At 40.3% G+C, this 23,545-nt stretch overlaps 1 protein-coding gene across 1 annotated transcript in view; it reads right to left on the bottom strand.

Moving 5' to 3' along the window:
• The window catches only part of SLC2A13 (solute carrier family 2 member 13), a 165,494-nt gene that overhangs the window by 19,386 nt on the left and 122,563 nt on the right, over window positions 1-23,545 (bottom strand). Inside the window, exon 7 of the mRNA XM_074583138.1 lies at window positions 9,783-9,908. Coding sequence (XP_074439239.1) covers window positions 9,783-9,908 — 126 coding nt within the window. The remainder of the gene's footprint in view (window positions 1-9,782; window positions 9,909-23,545) is intronic.

Here is a 23,545-nt window from a genome sequence, read left to right as displayed (position 1 = left end):
TGTAAGGACAAGAAGTTTAAAATATAGATGAATATTACATGTATTAGCACACCTTTTTAGCGCTGTCCTACTCTCCTTAATTCCTAGTTATTGATATAAAGTTTATTTTTTAATAGTTCTAACAAGAACCTTTTGGCCAACCTAACCTTCCATCTGAAGCGCCGAGCTGTTACATTCCATTTCTGTAACAGCAATTTCGACACAAACAGTACATTTTAACTATTGCCAGCAACTGTCTTTCTGCCGTTACAACTGAAATCTATCCAGATTGAAAATTTGAGTTCTTGCGTTCATTGTTTTAAACACACAACGGAAGAGTATTTTTAAAACGGAGCTTTTCCCTGACTCCAGTAGGTGGCAATAGCTCTGCCCTTAAACGCTCAGGCCCCAGGAAGCTCAGAAAAACCGGTGCTTCAGAAGCGGAATGAAGCACCGCATCCCTGCCCACGCACGCTCTACTGGGGAGCCTCCGAATTAAATCAACCACCAGAGCCATCCAAAGAATGATTCCTCCACTGTCAGCCCTAAAATTCACCGGAAATTATTAGTGTCGTAACTGAAAATGGAGCCCCAAGGACATTTAAATAATACTCTAAGACCACTTATAACAAGATAATTATTTCACGCCTGATTTGTGGGAGTGAGCACTTAACACAGAGTGTTGCTCTGCTTTGATTTGTGCACGCAGGTGCAATATCTATGCCAAATCTCAGGAATTTTATAAAATACAGAAACAGTAAGCGGTTACCTGTCTCTAGTTTATGACATTTATAAACATCGGGTGCCAAAGTCTTCATTGTTACACGAAACTCCAAAGTTTGGGATCTGGCAGTACTAGAACTCAGCAGAAATCAAAGTAATCATCTATTTTGCATGGCCTGTGACAACTAAAAAGAACTTTACATAAATAAGTGCCTTTTAACAATAGTTATTTTGCCAAGAAAATATGCTAAATGGGAACATACATCATCTGAATCACAGGTCTGAAGAACTAAATAATCATGTGGAGCCTCAAACTCATCTCTCATTATCATCTATGCAAAGCTAATGTGACAGCTGTGCAAAGCTCCAGGAAAAAAAAAAAGATACTCTATACATCCTACAAGCAAGAAGAAATGCCCAAAGTGCTGCTGTTCAGAAGTACGACCTGCCATCTAACAGACTGCCCATTTCCTAGCCCGTACGAACCGACGAGCTGAGTTAAAATAAGGTCACAACTTTAAATCAAATGAATCAATAATTCCAGCTCATCTTGTGCCAGTGAGGGATTGATCTTACTGCCTCCGTTCTCAAGGAAATGAACCACACACGCCGACAGCACATACAATAATTTATATGAATTAAACTCATCAAACATATTGAATTATTCAACAGTCCTCGTGCAGAAATGTGTTAATTTATATTCTCTCCAAAAGAAAAAAAATACTCTGAAAACTTCATCCTTTTAAGAAGGGAAGAGATCACAATTTCACTATATCAGATTATGTGATTATTGAAGAGTTACTTATTATGGAATAAAGACGTGTAAGATTTGGATTAGGGATGCTGTTAAAGGTACAAGCTGCCATACGGAGGGCTGGGTTCAACCCTGCTGAATGTTCTTTATCAATAAAGATCCCCAATCCCACGCACCTTTCAAAAATATCTTCCCCCTCAAAACAGACAAAATTTCAATTTAGTAAATTTAAGGAGTGTAAAAAAACCTAAAAGAATCTGCTCGGACAGTTTTCACCAATGATTTTTATTTAAATCTGAACCTCAGAGTCAATAACTGAATGTACATGAAAAAAACTGTTGGAAGTATTCCTCTCTCAGAAAATAAAATAAAATCCACAGGCTCCCAAATACGAGTCGGTTCCTTCTGCTTTGGCTCCAAGGCAGAAAGGAATATCCCCAGCTCTCTCGAAGCAGCAGCTCCCTGCACGCTCATGCTCCCTGATGGAGCATCCTCCTCTGCCCCTCGCTCCCATTCCCTTGCCAAGGGGAGCGCTGGGGCCAGGCTCTGCCCCTGCTGAGACACCTCTCTGGGAGAACCCCCAGGTGAGGCATGGACGTCTTTCAATCTGTCCCTAAAAAGATGAGCAGCTGAAGAAGCTAATTAGCAGCGGGCTCCTATGGGCAATGAAAGACTCTTTTCTGCCAATTTTCTCATATATGCTGCCATTTTCTTTCCTTCACTTGCCTGCCTATCTATCTCCATTGTCATCGAAAAGCAAACGTGCTTTTTAAACGGGAAACAAGATCAATTTATTCTAGTCCCATCTCAGCTGACCACAGAAGGAGTGAAATGAGCAGAAAGCTTGCTCCTTCAACAGGATGTTAAATTCAAATTTTAAACAACCACAGCACCTACTTCCTTGGACCACTTCTAAGTGGTGAAGAGCACTGACTCAAACAGTTTTCCATTTAAATAACACAGTTTTTCCTGACAGAAACCAGCATTCAGGAATGTTTTAGCTCAAGGGCCACTTTTGCTTTTCTATTCCAGTTATGTCAATGCTACAGCATCTGAAGCAGTTGTTACAAGTAACCCAAACAGCTGTCAGCATCTGTCTCTTCATCACTCCCTACCAGAATGCCTTTTAAATAGTACTCAGAGTAAGATCTAGAAGCAGCGTTCAGCAGCGAAGTGCGATACAGGTAGAGAACACACATACAAATCCTACTTTGTGCTGTGTGTCTCCAACAAATAAATTTTGTCTTTAGCATAGAAACTAAACTTTCCCTGAGTAAGAATACGTTCACTTCATAACAACACTGACGAGGAGTATATTTTGTCCTTCCTTTCAAGCATCCAGAATTTGCCATTGGTTGAGTAGATATAATGAGTTACAGCTATTAATAGTAATTCCTAAGTAATTACCCTAAAGGAATGTAAATAGTTTCAGTTTAGATTATCATGTTGCTCTGCTCATTAAAATGCGGATACAATATACAAAGGACCTTAATTTTCAGGCATTAGATTCAGTAAAAAATAAAATAATAAAAAATGTTTTTCCCTCCTTTAACCGTAAAAAAAAAAATTAGGAGACTGTATCTTCTGTTCAAGTTACAACAAAATTCCACCCTCAATTTAAATTATTTAAGTACATATATAGATTATACCATATTTTTAAGTGCTTTTAAGAGATCTTATGGTTATCAGGCCCACCATGAAACAGTTATCTTTTTAAAGCAACTTAAAAACGTGATGTCTCAAATATCTGAAAAGATCACTCAAAGATCTGAGTGGCTGAAAGGATGAGAACATTAAAATTGCACTTATTTTGCTACCTGCTCCTGCATCACCAATAGCACAGCTTCATCTGCGATCGAGGACACAATATTCTGCATCACTTTATCCTCCTATTCTTCCTATTTGCTCTTACCTGTTAGCAGAGATGGCATTAAAACATGCATGTGAGATTTCTTAAGTTCCTCCTCTACCTCCCCAGCTCTCCAGAATCACACCAGTATGTGCAACCGCTAGACTTTGATTTCACTGTCTAATATCCTCCTCCCAGAAAAGACCTTGAGCCTTAGATTTTAGGTGAAAGAAGACCGTAATCAGTTTCAGATCTTTTTTTCATTTTTGTTTTCGCACACCTCACTAACATGTATGATATATTATTATGCTGAAGTACGTACTCCTAATCAAATAGGACAAATAGCGCTGCGCACTGGCACTCGGCCACTCCAGGTTTCCATACTTGCTGGCAACAGTGAAGACAATCAAAAATCAATTCTATTTGAAACTGCATATATTTTGGTTTTCTTTCCTAAATGGTCCTGGAGGGGATAGGGGGGGATTCTATATTCTGGTTCCTACTGAAGTGATGAATATTTCAATTTAGTAAACGTTTAGCATATTGTCCAGAAAGAAATTTCTCCAAGACTACTGGCTATAACCACAGCTCTTCTGAGTGCTGTCAATAGACATGCGGATGGAAACATTCTGTAGATCCTGCTACTCTCCTGAATCATTTACTACCTTTCTACTTTGTAAATGTGAGAACCATAATCCTACGTATAACCTTCACCTATTGATCTGAAGACTTAGCGAGAGAACTACTAGTTTCTCCTCTAATTGCTGCTGAATTATGCAGTGCTTTTCAATGCAGGCCCTTGTAGAAACATTCCAAATCAACATTTCAGCAATAAAATCTTCTACCAATAGTTCCTGCATGACAAAACAAGCAATGTCTACCCACGGACAGAAGAGCACTTCATTCCTGGAAGGCTGCTCTGGTGCCAGCCTTTCTGCGGTAACAGGAAAGGTCTGGATACCCGCTCCCCATGACGTGCTGAAAACAGATTCTCAGCCTTTAAATGTGTTAATACACACATACATTTTTTTGACATTAGTAAAGCAGTCACAGCAACTTTTACAAATGTACTTGTCACATTGCAAAAGCATCTTTATAAGACAGCAACTAGCAAAACAAGTGTAATGAACGTATTTATGTCTGTCTTTATTTACAAGCAGCAAAAGGAACCTGACATTTCTAGAAAAATCCAGCGTTACTACAAAGAAAAAGTATTCTAATCATTTCAACAGTCTCATCTGCTGTGCACTAGACAACAGGCAGCACTGTATGAATGTACAGCTCCCCAGAATACTCCCGAGGCTGTGACAGGCACTGGCAAGTCCCCCGTTGGACATAAACCAGGCTGTTGTCTGAGAATCCAGCTAATGAACTCTCATGGCTGTTTTTTTTTTAACCACTGGAATCTAGTTAGCATCTAGGCTCGAATGCCACGGTCGTCAGGCACATTCCTGTGGTAGAAACTCTCCTGAAGCTGGGAGACAGGGCTTGACTGCCCGCCTGACCTGCTTCCTCACATTGCCTGGGTAATTTAAACCAAATTTTCCCCAGAACAGGTTTCTGAGATACAGTTAAACTCCTCGGTGAACCTGATGGATACAAGCAACAAGCACACAGTGACACATAACAGCGCTACCAAGCATCTGGGAACATGGCGTTAATTTTTAGATGGAAGGAAGGAGCTCAGAAGAGCACTGGCCAGAGGAAAACGAAGAGCTTCCCAAACACAGAGCTCTTCTTGGACTTCCCTTTGCAATGAATGTCCTTAGAGAGTAGAATGCTTCTTTATATTGATGAAAGCAGGATTTTCCATGAAGCACTAAACTCCTGCGGCAGAAAGATGTTCTTTTAACGAAGTTAAAAATGGCTGAAGAAAGCAAATCACTCAGCTCCTCTCCCTTTATAGATTTCTGTTCCCAATCGTCCTCCTTCGGGGACTGTGGAGACCTGCCAGCTAATTTTGTGGACAGGATGGCTTCTAGGCTTGCCTCTGATCTGCAGATGATGTTATTATTTCTTCATAATTGTTTACTGTATAAAGTCAACATCTTTCTCTCCAGAGGGAGATTTGCTCAGAGTCACTCATAAGCGCCTTTTAGCTCGCAGTTGTGGGCCTGCTGTGGTCTTGACAACATACTCATGTCAAGGTTAATGTCATGTCAAGGCCCTATTAGTGGCTCCTCTCCTTGTGTGGTTATTCTTTCAACTGTAAGAATATTAATGCAATTTAAAGTTACTTCTAGAGCATTCTTGGCTGGCCTTTAGGGTTATTGCAATTACATGGACAGAAGTTTCAAGGTTTCCGAGAGTACTGTGGGAGTAATTGCAATTGTGGGGAAAAATTAGGTTTCGGTTTGTGCTCTGAAAGCACAGAACTGAAAGCAATCACCTCCACAGTCAGTCCTGGCTGAGAGACGGACTCTGCCCATGACCTCTGTCGTGCCACCTGAGTTTCATATCAGAACTTTCCCATTGCATCCCCATCTGTAAAAGCGAGATAATGCTTTTTATCAACTTCATGGGGATTTTATAATTCAATGTTCATGAAGAGAACAGAACTGCAATCCTTTCTGTACTGCTGCTAAATGCAAAACTTCCCTAAATCTTGGAGAAGAGAGTCCCAACACAGAACCCTCAAACCACACCGAGAGAGAAGACACAGCTCTTCTTCTTTTATTACAAAGTGAATAATTTAAGAATATTCTTGCTCACTGTCTTGAAACCATCCTTCATATGTCCCTGGGCAGAGCTGGAGGCAGCAAGGTTTGCATGTCAATGGCTGTTTTTGTTATCTGGTTCAGTAACAGCGAGGGCAGCGAAGCACCCGATGGTGCTGGTGCCCTGGGCAGGAGGCTCCTCGCCGTGCTGTTCCACTGTAACAGTCAGGCTTATGTAACTGATTAAATAAAAAAATAAATCAATCTCTATTCTTTGTCTTACATTTATGATCTTACAAGTGCACCCGTTGCGCATTACTCGTGCTGCTTCACGGCCTGACTTGGACTTGGTCAGATTTATTCTCACGCGGTCTCCCCCCCACCCCCAGGGCAACTGCTGGTCACAGCGTTCCCTATATTCAAAAGAACCAAAATGCTATATTCTCCTTGAAAAACATTTGGACGCTCTAATTGTCTCCCTAGGTTTCTATGACAACCACAGCAACATAAACAGCCTTGCTGGCAGCCACAGGAGGCTGAAATCTCTGCTCTCTCCCCTCCCCACCCCTCCCCAGAACTTCTCAATGTAGAACATACCGTAACCGAATAAATATCATTAACAATAAACATAGAGACGGTGTCTAGTACACCAGGCTGGCACTGGGGAAACTTCTCGCAAATAAAAATACGTTACAGCATTTTATAACAACAGTCAAAACATTGCCTGCTACATCAGTGTTACCGAAGCACCTTGGGATCAACTATGAAGAACAGTGCAAAGCTATAAATGTGTAAATAGGAGGGTTTTCTATGTCAGCTTGTGCTGCTGCAGAAAGGTTTAAAAAAAATATGACAAGGCCTTCTCTGTTGGTGCCTCTCAGCACCTCTCACCTCGCCGGTAGGTTACACGCCAGGAATTGATAAGCTCCCAAGGGAGTGTCAGGCTGGTCGGGGTTACGGTGGCTGCAGAGCTCCGTGGCCGCGCACACATCCTGTGATGCGCCCGCTGGCACCTCGCCATGGCTGCAGCCCCCAGCCTTCCAGCAGGAAAATCATAAACAAAATGCGGTCGCAGCGGCAGTGAAAAGCTCTGCACGGCACCGTCAACCCGAGCCAAGCAGAAGCCGTTCCTCTGACCCTCCCGCATCAGGCCAAGGTAGCCAGAGCTGCTGCTTTTGCTAATGCTCAGGCAAACTGAGGTCCACCAAATCCCAGACAAATAGCTCAGCTCTTCCTTCTCTCCTGAGCAGGATTAATGGCAAAATAAACTGGCCGTACAAGGCCAGTGTAACTCTGGAGGTTTCAAGCCATTTAAACCTACTCAGCCAATACTGGATGGCACGAAGCCACCAGAATACACAGGAGCTGCAAGGAGGCTGCATGTGATAACTATGGTTATCAGATGTCCATAGATCACGAGATCATCTTTCAAAACGTTAAACCAGTTTCTGATCATAAAAATGCCATGTATTTTGAAAATCACTGCCACTGTACATCCAGCATGTGACAAAGTAACTTCGTGAAACAGAGAGATGCAATTTCAGGCATCAACACAGAGGTAATTTCTTCCCCAGTGCTGTTAGTTTGTCTCAGGCACTTGTTCTCCCTGTGCTGCCAGAAAGATAGACGATTCCTGCTGTTCTGAGACACAACTGGGGATGTAACTACGCCGTTCCCACTGCAGCAATCTTCTCACTCGGAGAGGAAATCCTACGGCTTTGTGGGACCAATTTGAGACTCAGACTCAGGATTTGAGGAAGGAGAGCTGGGGAGGTACGTGAATGTGAAGTCAAAATCTATGGGGACTCCATCTGGACCAGTATGCAGAAACACACGTATGTGGGAAGAGGAGGAAGAGGAGGTGAAACATTTGCCTGTCCCACAGGGCTCGGAAGGCACAGAAGGTGCCACCTGACATTTCCCAGCACGAAGGACTGGCTTTTAGAAAACTGCCTGATTACACAGACCAGGTGGAGGTGAGATTAGAAATTAATGAAATAGCACTAAAAATGGGGATGAACTTACAATCTTTGGAAAAAGAAATGTGGGTATTTCATTGGTTTTCTTTCTTAAGGCAGGACTTTCACTCTAGTGACTACCAATATAACAAATTTAAAATTGTTTCATTTTCTCTTGAAAGATTTTGAACAGGGTCCTTATGCTACGGAATTAGTGTACAATATGGAAATATTGTGTTTTGCAACGTGGAAAGGAAATATTTCTTCTTTCCTCCCTAATTTGCTCCAATAGTCTGTACAGCAGGGAGTGCTATGTGAGAGCGAACCATGAATACAAAAGGATTACTGATGCCCACATTTACTACACGTTATACAATAACACTGCCTAATAAACAGTTTATCTATCAACTGTTCGTAACAAGTTTATGTTTCCATTTATTTCTTCTTACATAATAGTTTGATTTTGCTAACTACAGACATGCTACTTAGAAGTACAGCATACACGAAGTGAATATGAATTTGGAATACAAAGAGAGATCCGTTAGCTAACAAATAAGAGAGCCCAAGTGCTGGTGAGCACACCAGGATATTAGGTAATATGCAAGGTATGTTGTATAACGCGCCATTGAAGATAGTCACAGAACAAGCAAGAGGGATGAGATTTTGTAGTTTTCACAGTTACTTATTAATAAACAGTAATAGCTCTAAAATGATCACATTTCAAATTAGGATTACAAAGAATATAAGCTACCCTCTTCTGCATTTGGAATGAAATGCTAGACGTAACATTCTAACAGTACTGATTCAAAAGCAGGGCAATTTTAGAGTAATTTTAAACTAATGATTTTACAATTAGTAGATACTTTCATACCTTCCAACCTCTGTCCAATATGACTCATTGCCACTAAGCACTCTGTTTTAACTTCTGAGAAATACACAGAAAAGTTAAAAAGCAAAAATAATAACAAAGCCCAAACCACCCCACAAACCTTTGCGTGTTTCCCAGGTACATTTATGGCATGTAGGTGGCATAGATGAATTAATGGCGAGGAGGTTTTATCAGCAGTAATTACACATCTTATCAGCAGCAATTATATAATTCCCTTGTGGCACTGAACCATTCTAAACTCTAACCCGAGCACTAATCACTAATAAAGTATTGATAAAACCCTTACAGGACGTTGTTCCAACTCATAAAGCCATTCCTTACGGATAGTCAATGCTTAAGAAAACTTGAAGATTGCTGTGACTTCACAGGGAATCTCTGTGCTGCTTAAGAAAATGAGGTGTGACATGTTTTGCAGTTGCATTGTGATTTTTCTATGAACGCACATATTTTTACATCCCAAGTGCAACGTATGGCATGATGCCGCTTTTAAGCACAGGAACACAGAAATCTGTGGCCACAAACCGTGCTTTTGACAATTTGAACTCTTCAGATTTTTATCATTTTAGATTACTCAGCTGAGCAACCCAGTTTCTTTAGTAGGCCAATACTAGAAGTGTGGTTTAATTAAAGCATTTAAAATGAAAATTAATTCATAAGGTTTTAAGTGTATATCTAGGAAATATGTCCCTCAAACGAAGACATTGGGGAAAAGTGATTTTCCTAATTGCTAGTGTACTTTTGACATATTTTGTAAGTGGCAGACTGTACTGAACTGGCTGCACACATCAGGGTCAAGGCTTTTATTTAGAACAGTTGTGAGAATGTAATCACACATTTTTGACTAGGCCAAGTTATTTTTTTCTTCCAGAATATCCTAAGAATAACATTTTATGTAAAAGTAAATGCGTTCTCAATAGCTTAAGATACACTGTCAGTAGAGCATGAGACCAGAAAATCTTGAAAAGTGACATACCTGCCCCACGCTGCTTTCATCGTGGAATCTTTATCAACAGGAATGCATGAGGACTCAATGACACTTGATTTATTCAATTTGTAGCAGAGACCACAGTCTGGATCTAACATACATCCATTACAATAACTGAAAGAGAAATAAATAAATACTTAAACTACACTTTATTCATTTGTACATGTCAAAAACAACAGCATCTCCTAATCAATCTTGGGATGCACATAGTCAAGTTGCCATTGTTGGAGACAAGATAATAGAAACTGCCCAAAAACTAATACAGATGGCTTTCACCTTCTTCTGCACCACATTTTGGTGGCCCTTTGCAAATCTCCCAGTGATACCTGATAAGGTTGTAGGGGAATTCATCCATGGAACGAATTTTAATTAAAAAAAAAAAAAAAAGAAAAGATTAGGGTTGAAAAGAAAGAATCATACATCTTACCTAATAACCAAAGTAGGATTTGGGGACATATGGATGTGGGAGTCAGTCTGAGACCACGATACCATCGGTCTCCATGTGGGAACTTGGCTCCTTAGTTCCCATTACTTTCAACAGACAGTGTCAATATGTCAATGGAGCCAATTCACATACAGGATTCTAATGCCCCAAAATACCCTACCTGCCCTTCACCTGCCACTGCAGGGTGTGCAGTGCTCTCACAGATCATTCCTGTGCATCGCGCTTGCCAGCCAGCGCCGTACAGATAGCTCTGATTTCCTTGGTAGTCTCAAAGAGCAAGAGATGCTCACATTTAGGCAAAGTTTCCTCAATGCAATCTTGCGAGTTATTCAAGTGACTAGACAGTAAAACTGTTCTCTGGACTCCGCTGGTTGCACTGACCACGTCCCCACTGACTATTGGGAGCCTAGAGAGAGGCCAAGTGCCCCAGAGATACTCCACTTAGGTGCCAGTCCAAAACCTGCCCTCAGAACAAACCGAGTGGTATTTGGGCACGTGAGCTAGGAAGGTATTCCAAAACCCTTCAGGTAGTGCAAGTTATCCGAAAGCTTCTGGCACAAGCTTCTCCAGATCTTGCAAATGCTCAAGATCGTTGCTACTGTGGTTAAACTACCACGGTGCTTATCTTCCACAGAAGCCACCTCAGATTCGGAGATATATTCTCATCAGTAAAGCCCCTGATATATTCTAAGGGATAACTTTAGGAGCTAAAAATAGGAAAATGAAAAACTGTAAACCATGGAGTAATTCTGGAAATTTGAAATCAAAATTAAACTTCGCAATGTAACATCTGGAAACGTATAATTCAGGTGACGAAAACAGCTTCAACATATATCCCTGTAACAACAAAATCAAGGAAATAATCTTTTCTGACTGTGTATATTTATCATAACAATGACTTAGTGAATGAAGAAATAATCTGCTTAAACTACTATACCATTATGAGAAAAAGTAAAAGTAACTGTATAACAAAGCCCCAAGAAACTAAATCAGTAAAGCAGATTATATGGATTTAAAAAGTCTGAAAGTATGTGCTTAAAATCTACTCATTCAAACATTCCTTACTATGGTGTTTCTAAAAGAGTTTGATAAGGTCAATTCATATGGTAGCTGGCAAAAAAGAGGGCTGGGAAAATGTTAAAAACAATGTATTCATCTGCATTTTCCTCCTCACAAGTTTCAGAAATCTGTCCTCTTTGTTATCGTGTGCCTTCTGAATAGTCAAATTACTGCAGAATTTTCATGTTGTCTACTTTTTAGAAAATAACTCTATTTTAAGTACACCCTCCTCTTGCTTAACTGATAGGTCAAATTCAGGTTTGAACAGCTTTTCATTTTTTTATATTAGGAAAGGTGCATTAAATGAGCTCTTTAAATAGAGATATAAACGGCAGAAAACACTGTTACGATGGAGATGAAACAAAACTTTCAGGTAGAAGTCAATCACCTAACTGTAGTAAACATTTCTTCTCTTGCAAAGATAAACAAGAAAATGATACCTCTGCCATTATCAATTATGAAAGGACAATTCCAATATTACATTAGCGAGACTTAGTTATAATTTTGTTAATCAATATTAGGATGGCAATGGGCAGGAACCAAAACAGTTGACAGGAACAGAAGACTGCAGATGAATAAAAATATTTTTATAAATCACAAGTGTGTTGAAGTATGTAGTAATAATATTAAAAATAACTGAAAAAAAATATAGCATCTTCTAGTGAAAAGAACTCAATGATATCAAACAGGATGCTGGTCTATGATTTTCAGATTGTGAGATATCTTCCACTCAAATCACGTTGTATTTCAAAGAACCTTTTAAAACCATGAATTCCTAAAAAGACGCAGGGTGGTAGCACATCCAGCATGGCAGCCTGGCACAGAAAGCAGACATTTCCAAATACTACATGTTACCAAGTGCAGCGGTGGATTTTTAAGTCAACTATATGCAAATTATATTCACGTGCAAAATTTAACACATTAAAGTGGTGGTTAGGCAACAATTCTTTCTGGAAAATTTCAGGATTCAAGGTTTCTCTAGATTTGTTCTTTTTAGGTTTTACTTCAAGCAGAAATATCGTCAAATACCCAACACCAGCCAGAACATCAGCAGGACACAGGAATGCAGGGGAATGACAACCAGACACAGGGATGACTGTCGTCTTTACAGTGTTGCCAGCAGAGGACAGGATGGGGACTGAAAGCCTCATCATTTCCTTCAATGTCCGCGCAAAAATCGATGCACAAGATGAATGACAGAACTGAACCGTGCATTGCCTCTTCTGTCCCACTGGCCTCGCTCTACGGATAACTCCCCATAACCTCATATGGTGTTGGGTATCAGTAATTGGTCAATCAGGGAGCAGAAGGCATCTCATTTATTCCTCCCTCACCCTCCAGCAGTCCAGAAAAAAGTCGAGAAATCTGATTATCGATTCCAGTGTCTGCCTACATGGCTGTTAATGCATCTTTTCCTCGGGCTTTATTGGGTACGCACAACCATGTCTTTCAGTTGGCATTCGACCTAATAAAGGCTGCTGGATCTCATGTCATGCCAAATGCCAGAGATTATAGTTACTCTTAACAGTTTAAATAATTTAAAATTATTATTTCCCCACAGCTTTTCTGAAGCTTGTCTTACAGGTTGAAAAGTTAAATAACAAATATTTAAAGACCCTTTACCTTTGGGTCAGGATCTTCTGCCCTCACCCATAGAGCGAGTTTGTACAATCGGGCTTTGACTTCAGGTTTTAGGGACAAGGCCAATTTGTGTCAGAGGAAACCCAGAAACTCAATATACAAGACTTAAAGCCCTTCCAAATCTAACTCCCAGCAGACTTAGGGTAGGCGGTTGCTGTTCAGAGCATCAAGCATTCTTCTGTGCCCCGTTTCATCACTGATATAAAATGTTTATGTTGACTATGATGAGGCAGACAGGAACTGCTTTTTCCAAGATGAAGGTTGATGCTTTTTTCCTCCAAAATACCAAAATATACACGTTACAACTGTTTCATAACACAGTAAAGGAATCTGTATCGGTTAACAAAGACTAATGATAATTGAAGACGCAGCATGAAATAAAAAAAGGAAGATTTTTTTTTTTAAAAGAAGCAATTTAAAAGCAACAAAAAAAATCAAGGGCTGAGGCTGTTTGAATTTCTCTCTCAAAAAATGGAAATAAAATATATAGTACTTTCAGGCTTATGCTCTTCACTCTAGCCCCATTACTATTTACTAAACACAAATATTTAAGTAATTTGAAATTGAGCACATATTCTTACATATATGCTCATAGTGATGTAAATAAATTAGGACATACAATATACCAGGAAAATAAATGCACAATATTTTTGTGTTGCATGTTGACATGTAGCTATCTACTACAGATCTCCCTGCCCTCAAACGTACCTTCTTATCAGCACAGATCTATTTAAATATATGTCAGAGAATAAAATCATAAAAATACTTCTTCAAATCTACACCACAGGAACAGTTATGGCCTTGAAAGCCCTATACAAGAACACTCCAGCATGTCTATGTTAAGAAAGGAATTTGCATCCAATTATAAATGGGAGCTATGTTTCCTGTACTTTATCATGGAATATTTATATCCGTGCCAGGGTTATGAGCTCGTGCCTTGGAAACAGGTTCCTCTGTGAAGAGCCAGTTGAAAATTCCCAGGCAAGATGTTTCTCAATCAGAGACTGACAACTCATCAAGATTGAAATACTTGAGAGAGATGATTTGATTTTGATGAAACCAGGCAGCATTACAGCAGAAAGGTTTTACGATGTGCCTGGTTCCCTCTCTGCTTACCAGCTGAGCTCCTAGGCAACCCAACAAGAAGGCAAGCGTCTAGACTTCAGATGCTTCAGCCTATGTAGCAGAATAACAATAAACAGGAATGTGAGGCTCCTGAAGTCCAAAGATGCCTAGCTTCTTTGCAGATCAATGACATGAAGTCTACAAAACAAAAGCCTCAGTAGCTTGGCCCCTCAGTTTATTGGGAACTGCCATGGAATGGGATTTCAGGGTTCCTGCCTCATTGTCAGACCACGCTTACTGACAAGCTGACGGACTGCTAGGAGACCAGATATCCCCAAACCTGCAATTCCCAACTCTGATTCTGCCAACTCAGTCGAGGCTTCCATGTTCTTATATCCTCTTCATCTGACCAAATGGGAATATCTAGCAAGCCTGACAGCACTAACATGAAGGTCCCTTGCTAGCCATTTCTTGCCAGCCTGAGCACCACCAGCTTTCACGATGCTGTGCTCTGGAGCAGCCTGCCCGATTAACTGTTCCTGAGGTTACAGGTTGATCCCAAAGATCACAATTCCTTCCCCCATCACAGAGAATTTAAAGTATATACATGAATTATTAATTGGCTGACTGTGTACATTTTTCTTGATACAAAAATTACTGTGTGTTTTCTACTGAAGTGTAGTTTACTAGCCTCCAGTGCAGTCTCTAAAAAGCCTGAATAAAATCTCTGACCTGCTTAAAGTGACCCTCCAGATCACAGAATCAGAATAGTTTGGGTTGTTAGGGACCTTCAAAGTTCATCTAGTCCAACCTCCCCTGCAATGAGCAGGGACATCTTCAATTAGATCAGGTTGCTCAGAGCCCCATCCAATCCAACCTTGAATGTTTCCAGGGATGAGGCATCTATCACCTCTCTGGGCAACCTGTGCCAGTGTTTCACCACCCTCATGATAAAAAAATGTCTTCCTTACATCTAGTCTAAATCTACTCTATTTCAGTTTAAAACCATTACCCCTTGTCCTATTACAACAGGTCCTGCTAAAAAGTTTGTCCCCATCTTTCCTGTAGGTCCCCTTTAAGTACTGAAAGGCCACAATAAGGTCTCTTCCCTTGTCCACTGATGTAGTCACTCCATCACAGAAGGCCACTAGGTTCATCAGGCAGGACTTGCCCCCCTGGTGAAGCCATGCTGGCTGCTTCAAATCACCTCCCTGTCTTCCATGTGCCTTAGCATAGCTTCTAGGAGGATCTGTTCTGTGATCTTCCCAGGCACAGAGGTGAGGCTGACAGGTCAGCAGTTCCCAGGGTCCTCCTTTCTACCCCTTTTAAAAATCGGTGCAATGTTTCCCCTTTTCCAGTCACCAGGGACTTCACCTGACTGCCATGACTTTTCAAATATCATGGAGAGTGGCTTGGCAACTACATCAGCCAATTCCCTTGGGACTCTGGGATGCACCTTGTTAGGTCCCATAGACTTCTGTATGTTCAGGTTCCTCAGGTGGTCACAAACCTGATCTTTTACAGTGGGAGGGACTTTGCTCCCCTAGTCCCTGTCTTGCAGTCCATCCACTCAAGAGGTGTGGGAAGAGAAGTTGCCAGTGAAGACTGAGGCAAAAAAGTTGTTGTGTCCCTCAGCCTTCTCCTTGTCTGTTGTTACCAGTTTGCCATTCTTGCTCATCAGGGAGCATACACTTTCTTTGACCTTCCTTTTATGGTTGACATATCTGTAGAAGCCCTTCTTATTATTCTTTGAGTCCCTTGCCAAGTTCAGCTCCAGCTGCACCCTAGCCTTCCTACCCCCATCCCTACAGAACCCTATACCCTTCCCAGGATACCTGTCCCTGCTTCTGCTGACTGTGCAGTTCCTTCTTGCCTTTTAGTTTGACCATCAGGCCTTAACTCAGCCATGCCAATCTCTTCCCTTCCTTTCCTGATTTCTTACACCTGGGGATCAGGAGCTCTTGTGCTCTATGGAAAGCGAACTTAAAGATCTGCCAGCTCTATTCTGCCCTCTTGTCCCTGAGGGCAGTTTCCCAGGGGGTCCTATTGACTAACTCCCTGAACAGCTGGAAGTTTGCTTTCCTAAAATTCAAATACCAATGAAAAGTTCACAATTGCTTCTTCCCCTGCTTTTACCCCACTGCTTAGAGTACTCCATACTTACATACAGTTTGTCATTATATTTTGTGCTTTAAATTCATATAATGACCTTGTAAGTAACGACTTTTCTACAATTCTCATGAGTCTCTTAATTTGAGCTGCAAATTGTACCTTGCCACTTTTTGTTGAGTGATTTAACAGTAAAAGATCTTTGCCCAGTGTCCTTGCTCTGCAAGTGCTGTTTCTCCTTTTGTCAGATTATTTTGTCTTTTTCAAGCTGAACTTCAATTTCTGAATTGTTCATTTCAAAACGCTTAATCAATTCTCACTTTTGCCACATTTTAAGAAGTTTTTCGTTTTGTCTTCCATAATCTGTTATCCAATTATAAAACTATATTAATGTGTTACTATCATCTAGTTACAGAAATACGAGCTGAGCTTGATAATATATTACGGAATGTCTAGTTCTTTTCTAGAACCTAACACCTGATTTCATAATATTCTACTACATGGGTAGCATGAACAGCCTCTTAAGAGTATCAAAAAGTCCACAAATACTGATGTTTCTTGGGGATGGACACTTTCTTCTTGTTTTGCATTCATCAGCCTTCACTGAGCATACGTTGCACAATCAGCCTTTGTACGTGAAGAACTATCTATATGTGAAAATCTGATACACTCACAACATGCAAGACATTTTGCTCATGCCCTGTCCTCTCCTGCTGTGAGCTTGTTGAATCCACTGCTCCTGCTCTGCAAGATGCAAATATTCATATTGCTGAAAAAGTTTTTCCTCATAGAACTTTAGGAACAATAAAAAAACAGCCCAGGCAGGAAAGCCTTGATGCAGGGACAGGAGGGTCTTGCAGTATCTACTGAGGATTAGCACATACCACCCAAAGAGAACATAAGCTGCAAATCACCGCAGGCTGGAAAGGAACGTCACTTTGATCGTGCTGCTTTCTACTCCTTCCAGCTTGCTGTTTGCCATACTGGAGACAGGATCCTAGGCCAGGTGGATCTTTCATCCTACCTGGTATGCCCTCAGGTTTACTCTTTGCGCTCAAGATTGGTTATGGACACAATCCTCTACCTCCCTTAGCATATGGTGTAGTTGCTTTCCAGCTCCTTATAGAAAAACAACAGACTGAAATCAAGCTTTCCTTGCTTCTGTGCTTGTATTCATCTGTCTACAACCAGAAAATGCGTCTTGCTCCAGCCCCAGCTGAAAGAAAATGGCCAAGATAGCTGAGCTGAGCACCACCAGTCAAGAGCATGCGTATCCAACTGGACTCAAGAAAGGACACAGCAACTGATGAATCCAAACAAGAGGAACAGCCATGATATTTAACTCAATAAAAATATAAGGACTTTTGGACAAATAGTGCAGTAGATTTATCAGCGCTCTTGACAGATGAGTGCACATTGGTGCACTAGGGGTTTTTTTGGTAAATGGCTTACTTCATTTTTAAATACAAACTCATTTCAGTTAGGAACTAGGACCTTGTTTAAAACTGCCTGATGCTTATGTCTGAGGTCTTATGCTGAGGCACATGCTTCACTGCACCTCAGGCATGAAATCAAGCACTTCATTATACTTCTAATGATTCCCGTGTTCCTTCCAAAAGCTAACCACTAAAATCTGATTAAGTATCACTGGCCAAGAATATAGGGGATGCTTTAAGTAATTAAAATGCACGGTAACTACAAGATACTACTCCAAGCTGTCCTATCTGGGACACAGAAAATACAGTACTTAATGAAGAATGAGAAAAACCCACTTGGACCTCAAGAGCACTTTCCTGCTATTATAGGAGACCAAAGGCAGAAGTTTATTTGCTGAGGTCTACTGGCAGTCCAGTAGGTAACATGTATCCACTCAGTGATGTTCAAAAGGAAAAGCTACCATTTATAATCACAGTACTCGTAAGCTAGCTGCAGTTCTGTAATTTACCACACAGCTATTCCAACAGATCTAAATCGCAGTTACATTCAAGTATGATCAACCCTTCCTCATCTTCAAATCAGGCTCCTGCTCCATCTAGTTCAGGGACTGCTCTTCAGTGACTCCTTCCCAGGTAAGTTCCAGACCAGTACTCAATCCTTATCCTTCTTGATATGCCAGTCACATATAAATACATTCGCTCTCTTCAAACTTTCCTTAAGCCCTCTTTTCCAAAGATTCACATGTCTCAAATAAGCAACACAATTTATATAAACTCAGAGCAACTGTTTTCATCTTCTTGGTGTTTGCTAGTTCTGCCTTAGACCCGAAGAGGACCCTGATGGCTCACCCATCTTTCCTACCTTCAAAGTCCTATAAAGAAAACCACTCTCTACAAACCCTGTTTTGCTTAAGTCCTCAGATCATCCTGGCTCCACACCACTACTACTATAAGGAGCTTCACAACAGACTGTACTGGAACGCTGACACCACATGCGAAGTGTCCTGATCTATTCGCACACAGGTATCAATTGTCTCTTGTCTTTGATGATCTTTTTTTCTGAATTTATACAGCCCCCAGCACAACGGCTTCTTGATTTATGCCTCGATCTGAGCAACACAGACAATAAATAACAGAAACAACTGACTAACATGTACCTTTATTTTGAGCGTAATGGCAGTTTCCGTAGAATACTTTGCTTTTAAAACTACTCTTGCAAAGAGACCCTACACATACATCCTATACTCCCAGCTTCCGGGCAGATCAGCTACAAGCCTTGTTCAAACTGGATTAAAATCATCCTTGTGTGACTAAAACCTGCAGACCATATAAAGTATAACACCATCACTTCAGACGATTTTACAAAATAATTCCCTAAGTATTGTTTCAGCTTTTGTTAAACAGCAAAGTCTTAGAAGTATTAGCAGAGATGTGAAGTGTTAATAGGTTACTATATAAATAACACCTTGTTCCCTCAGTAATGCAGAGTTTGATTCAAAGACAAAGTAAGTGGAAATGTTAACAATGGTTACAGGGTCTGCGTTATGCCCACAGACATTATAATTCAGATAAGTCACTTTTCAGATTTTTGTGTTTAAATTGACGAGAGGAGTTTTTCCTCATTCACATTAACGATGCTTACTACATGGAACTGACATATTCCTTCCTATCCCTTATGATTTTAAATTAAATTACAAGTTTTGATTGATAGGAGCAACATGCCAGCAAATGGAACATTATTACCAAGTCATAAATCCTTGTATTATCTACTTAAAATATTTCCAGACTACGTCGAGGTCATTTTACAGCTCTACAACATAAACCATCTATCAGAATTTTAATTACATTTCATAAAAGCAGGCAAAACACTCATAATTTTCTGAACTTAATAGCAGAAACACATTACTATATTTATTAATGCAATTCTGTTATGAGAATTACAAGTAGCTCAGTCACTTTGACATTAGAAACATAAAATGAGAATCATATTTTAAAAAATACTGGTTCTCTGATACAGTGACAGTATGAAGAATACCGATGTCTAGTTTGCAGATAAATCAGATTGTCAATGAGTTAACAAAATGAAGTACGATAACTAACAGACTTACTGTATGTATCCTAAGGCTATTAAATACAATAAAACCAGTTTCCGTTACTAGGTTAGCTGAGTTTTTTCAAGACTGATCACAGTTACATACTTTTGCTAAATTCATAAAGAAAATATATTTCTGCCTATTAGCTCTTGTGAAATTGCTATGTAAGATTACTAAACATTGGTGCCTTCATCTAAGTGGTGTGTACTTGTACAATGAGCTTCGGCACATTAACCGCATGAGGCTGACTAACTCGAAGATGAACAGCAGAGCCTTTGTGTGCCCCGCACAGCTGGCACCGCCTGTAGCATTTTAATCAAACTCTGAAAACAATCAGTTCAGGAAGGAACCTGAGAAAGTTCTTGTCCACAGGTATCATTTCCCTAGGATACCAAGGTTAACTTAAGCTTAACACAAAAGTTACCATTTTCGTATAGTAACCGAGGTGAAAAATATTGCTTAAGCCGAACAAGTTCACATTATGTCTTCTACAGCTGACCAAGTCCCAAGAAGTGCAGTAAGAGGGACAGACACATGATGAAAGGACACAAAAAGACCAAAAATACAAGGCAACAGGCCAATGGTCATTTTCCAGAGATGGGTGAATATCCCAGAGAAAGGCAGAGTGGGACAGTCACACCTTTGATTCTTTAAAGACTGGGAAAAGGCAGTAGGGTAACTAGTGTCCATGCCCTAACCTTGGCCTCCTTCCAGAAGCTGTCTCCTTTACTGACAAGTCCCCAGTAAAACAAGGAACATGTTTATAGATTTTTGAGTAGTCAGAATAATAATAACAATGGCTAACTTATCTTTTAATTTTTAGGATTAAAAGTTTTGGGACGATACTCTTTTGTACTCCTAAATTTACCTCTGAGCTTCTCTGTGGCCTCGATGATAAGTAACAGATTACAGCTGCTGAAGAGATTACGATCAAAGAAGAGAAGTGGTCCCACTACAAACATCTACACAACCTTACACGGGTTGAGTGTGAAAGTGGAGTTTAAGGATGGCACAGAGACGGGCATTCACCTTGCCTTTCCTCAGTGAGACACCCACCCACTTCCACCTGGGAGGAGGCAAGGAGAATCTCAGCGTTCAGGCTGTCCTGCTGGGTTTGTGTTGTTTCCATGATGGCCATGTGAATGAGGATTATATTCAATTTTTTTTCACTGATTTATGGATTATTTTTTGGCTGTTGACCAACTACGATATTATATGTCCCTACATCAAATGAAAATATTTTCCTCGATATTTGCAGCCTATCTTACTGGTTTGTTTTCTGCAAGCACGTACAGGCAGCCTGTATCTCTCTCTGCATGGCACAGCTCTTTCAGAACGTAGCATTGAAGGTGCTTTTTTCAATCAGGACAGTGACTGTGTTCTTTATCTGCTACTCTGTTCTATCTTCATTGTTATTCTAGCAGCAGGAATTAATCTCTGCAGAGGAATACAGATCTGAGGGAACAACAAACAAACAGACTGTTTGTAGTAGCTCTAAGGCTTCCAAAATGGACACCCACACTTACCTAACGGATTTGCAAACATAAAAAGCATCTTTACTCTGCACGGTATCAGTGAAACTTTTGTCAGCAAAATACACTTTACTGATGATTTTGTAACTTACAAATACATTTTGACAGAGACAAACACAAGTTATATTTCGGAAACCCCCCCATACTCTGAGATGGCAAAGCCGCAAACAGATTTACACTCTGACTGAGCGTACCTCACCTCAGAGAGGCACCGCATCACCTTTAGATGAAGGAGACCACAAGCTGCATTTGTGTAGCACACCTATTTAAAAGTGGTTACGGTGGCTACAGGGAGATGGCATTACGTGTTGATTTTCTGAAGTCCTGCTGTCTTTATTTTTCAAAAACTGAGACCTCTTCAAGGCTTGCAAGATACAGCACTAAGCAATATGAGATACCAGCAGTTATACTGAAGCAAGCTAAAATATGGATTAAATGGCAAGAGACCACTGCCATTAAATGACTTCATTTTACTTTGATTGGATATCTTATTTGTAATTATTCCTACAGTAATATTTGCTACCCTACATGGCGGCTATCTGCACAGCTCCTTTAATGCCATTAGTCTTAGAGTAGCACAAAAAATACACAAGGCTGACATTATGCAGAGTAGACTTTTATTTCCAAATCCTCAGGCTTGAGAATCTCTTTGACCCAACTCCATAACTGCCGTGGGCAATACCTTCAGGGCCAAAAGGGAGAGAGGCGAGCCCCACAAAAAACAGCCCAGCCTTTAGCTTTCCTTTGGCTTGCAGTCCCCACCTCCTCTTCCTTCCAAGACCATGCATGTTATGCTGAAGTTCTAACCCAAGTGGAATGGTGAAGACACCATCTACTTTCTCATTACAAAAACACTTTTTAAAATTTCATTCAGCTTATTGACCACGTGCACAGAAAGCAGGCATGCCCGTATCTTGAACAGCCACTTTTCCACGTCGAATACAAGGTATGCCTGTATGTTATCCCCTCCAGAAATAATTTAGATAAGGGAATAAATTAACGTATGTTCCATATGTGTAGCTACAAGAACTTGGTAGAAAGGCAAGCTGAAACTAAGCTCCTCTGAAGACATCACTGGAGACAAAAACGTTTAAAAAGTTTTTCTTCCCTTGATCCATGCCAAAAGCAAACAATATTTCTTGGCCGAACACACTTGGAATTTTGAGACTTCCTGGTATGGAGTCAGTGGCTGATATCACCTCCCAAAATGGACACTAATATTCATGATGCTGAAGGAATATTCTTCCTCCGGCCGTAGCAAGGTCAGGGTCTAGTGATGTTCTGAAGCATGAAAAATGATATCCCAATTATGGTTTTAGATACATGAGTGTGAAAGTTGTTATTAACCATGTAAATGCCTATTTTTTTTAAACCTTTTAAACAGTGGGTGCAGTAGCCTAAATCTGTGATATGTGGGCAACTGCATCCATTTATTAGTTTCAACTCTCCTGGCTTTTGTGTCTCCTTACCAAAGTATGTTCCAAGACTAAAATAGGAGCAACTAAAGCTTTCTTATACGTTGTTCATTATTTCACATCCCCCTCTACGAGTTCACTTTTATCTGTAAAGAAAGAGAGGTCCTCCTATTTCAAAATGTTCCCAAATTAACATATTTCAATTCTTTTATTGCTCTTTTCTAGATCCTTTGAATTTCTATCACATCTGCTTTTCCTCACTTTATGTCAGAAAATTATGACAGATTAAAATATTCCAATACCTCAGGAAACGACATGCCTTTACTAGAACCACCTGCTTTAATTTTTCATGCTTTTGCCCAGAAGCGCACACTGAGCAAGCCGCAGCAAGTCTAAATTCCCTTCCTGACTAGCTGTGGTTAAATGGAAAATGAAAACCGCGACGGATGATTTTTCATTACTTCTTAAGGTGGACTAGCCGCATTTCTTCTACGCAGATTTTATACTGTTTCAAGTTATATGATCATCCAGCTTCATTAGATAAAAAATAATTAGTTCTGCAAACGGTGCATCTGTGCCCTCCAGACATCCTTTCTAAATAGTTAACTTAAGTCCTAGGCAAAGCCTTCCGATATCCTGCTATTAATGTTATCTTATTCTGAAAGAAAAGCATTTGGAAGCTCTTTCCCGCTTTGCTTCTTTTAACCAGATTACTTGCTGTTTGAAAAATCTGTATAGGCACACCTCAAAAATCACAAACTATAGTTGGCTCTGCAGTAGAAAACAACTAAAAATAGAGCTTTTGCATTTAGGGATCCTCATATCTGGTAGTATCTAATGTTGCAGTTATTAACACCTAGTTATACTCTTTTGAAGACCTTCTGTCCCCTTCCCAGGGGGGAAGCTTCAGATCCTCAGAATCTTTCACGTAAGACATGGTGCTGGCATATGAAAAG

Source organism: Larus michahellis, chromosome 1 (assembly GCF_964199755.1).
Source record: "Larus michahellis chromosome 1, bLarMic1.1, whole genome shotgun sequence".
NCBI lineage: Eukaryota > Metazoa > Chordata > Aves > Charadriiformes > Laridae > Larus > Larus michahellis.
This window is presented reverse-complemented; position numbering and strand designations above follow the sequence as displayed.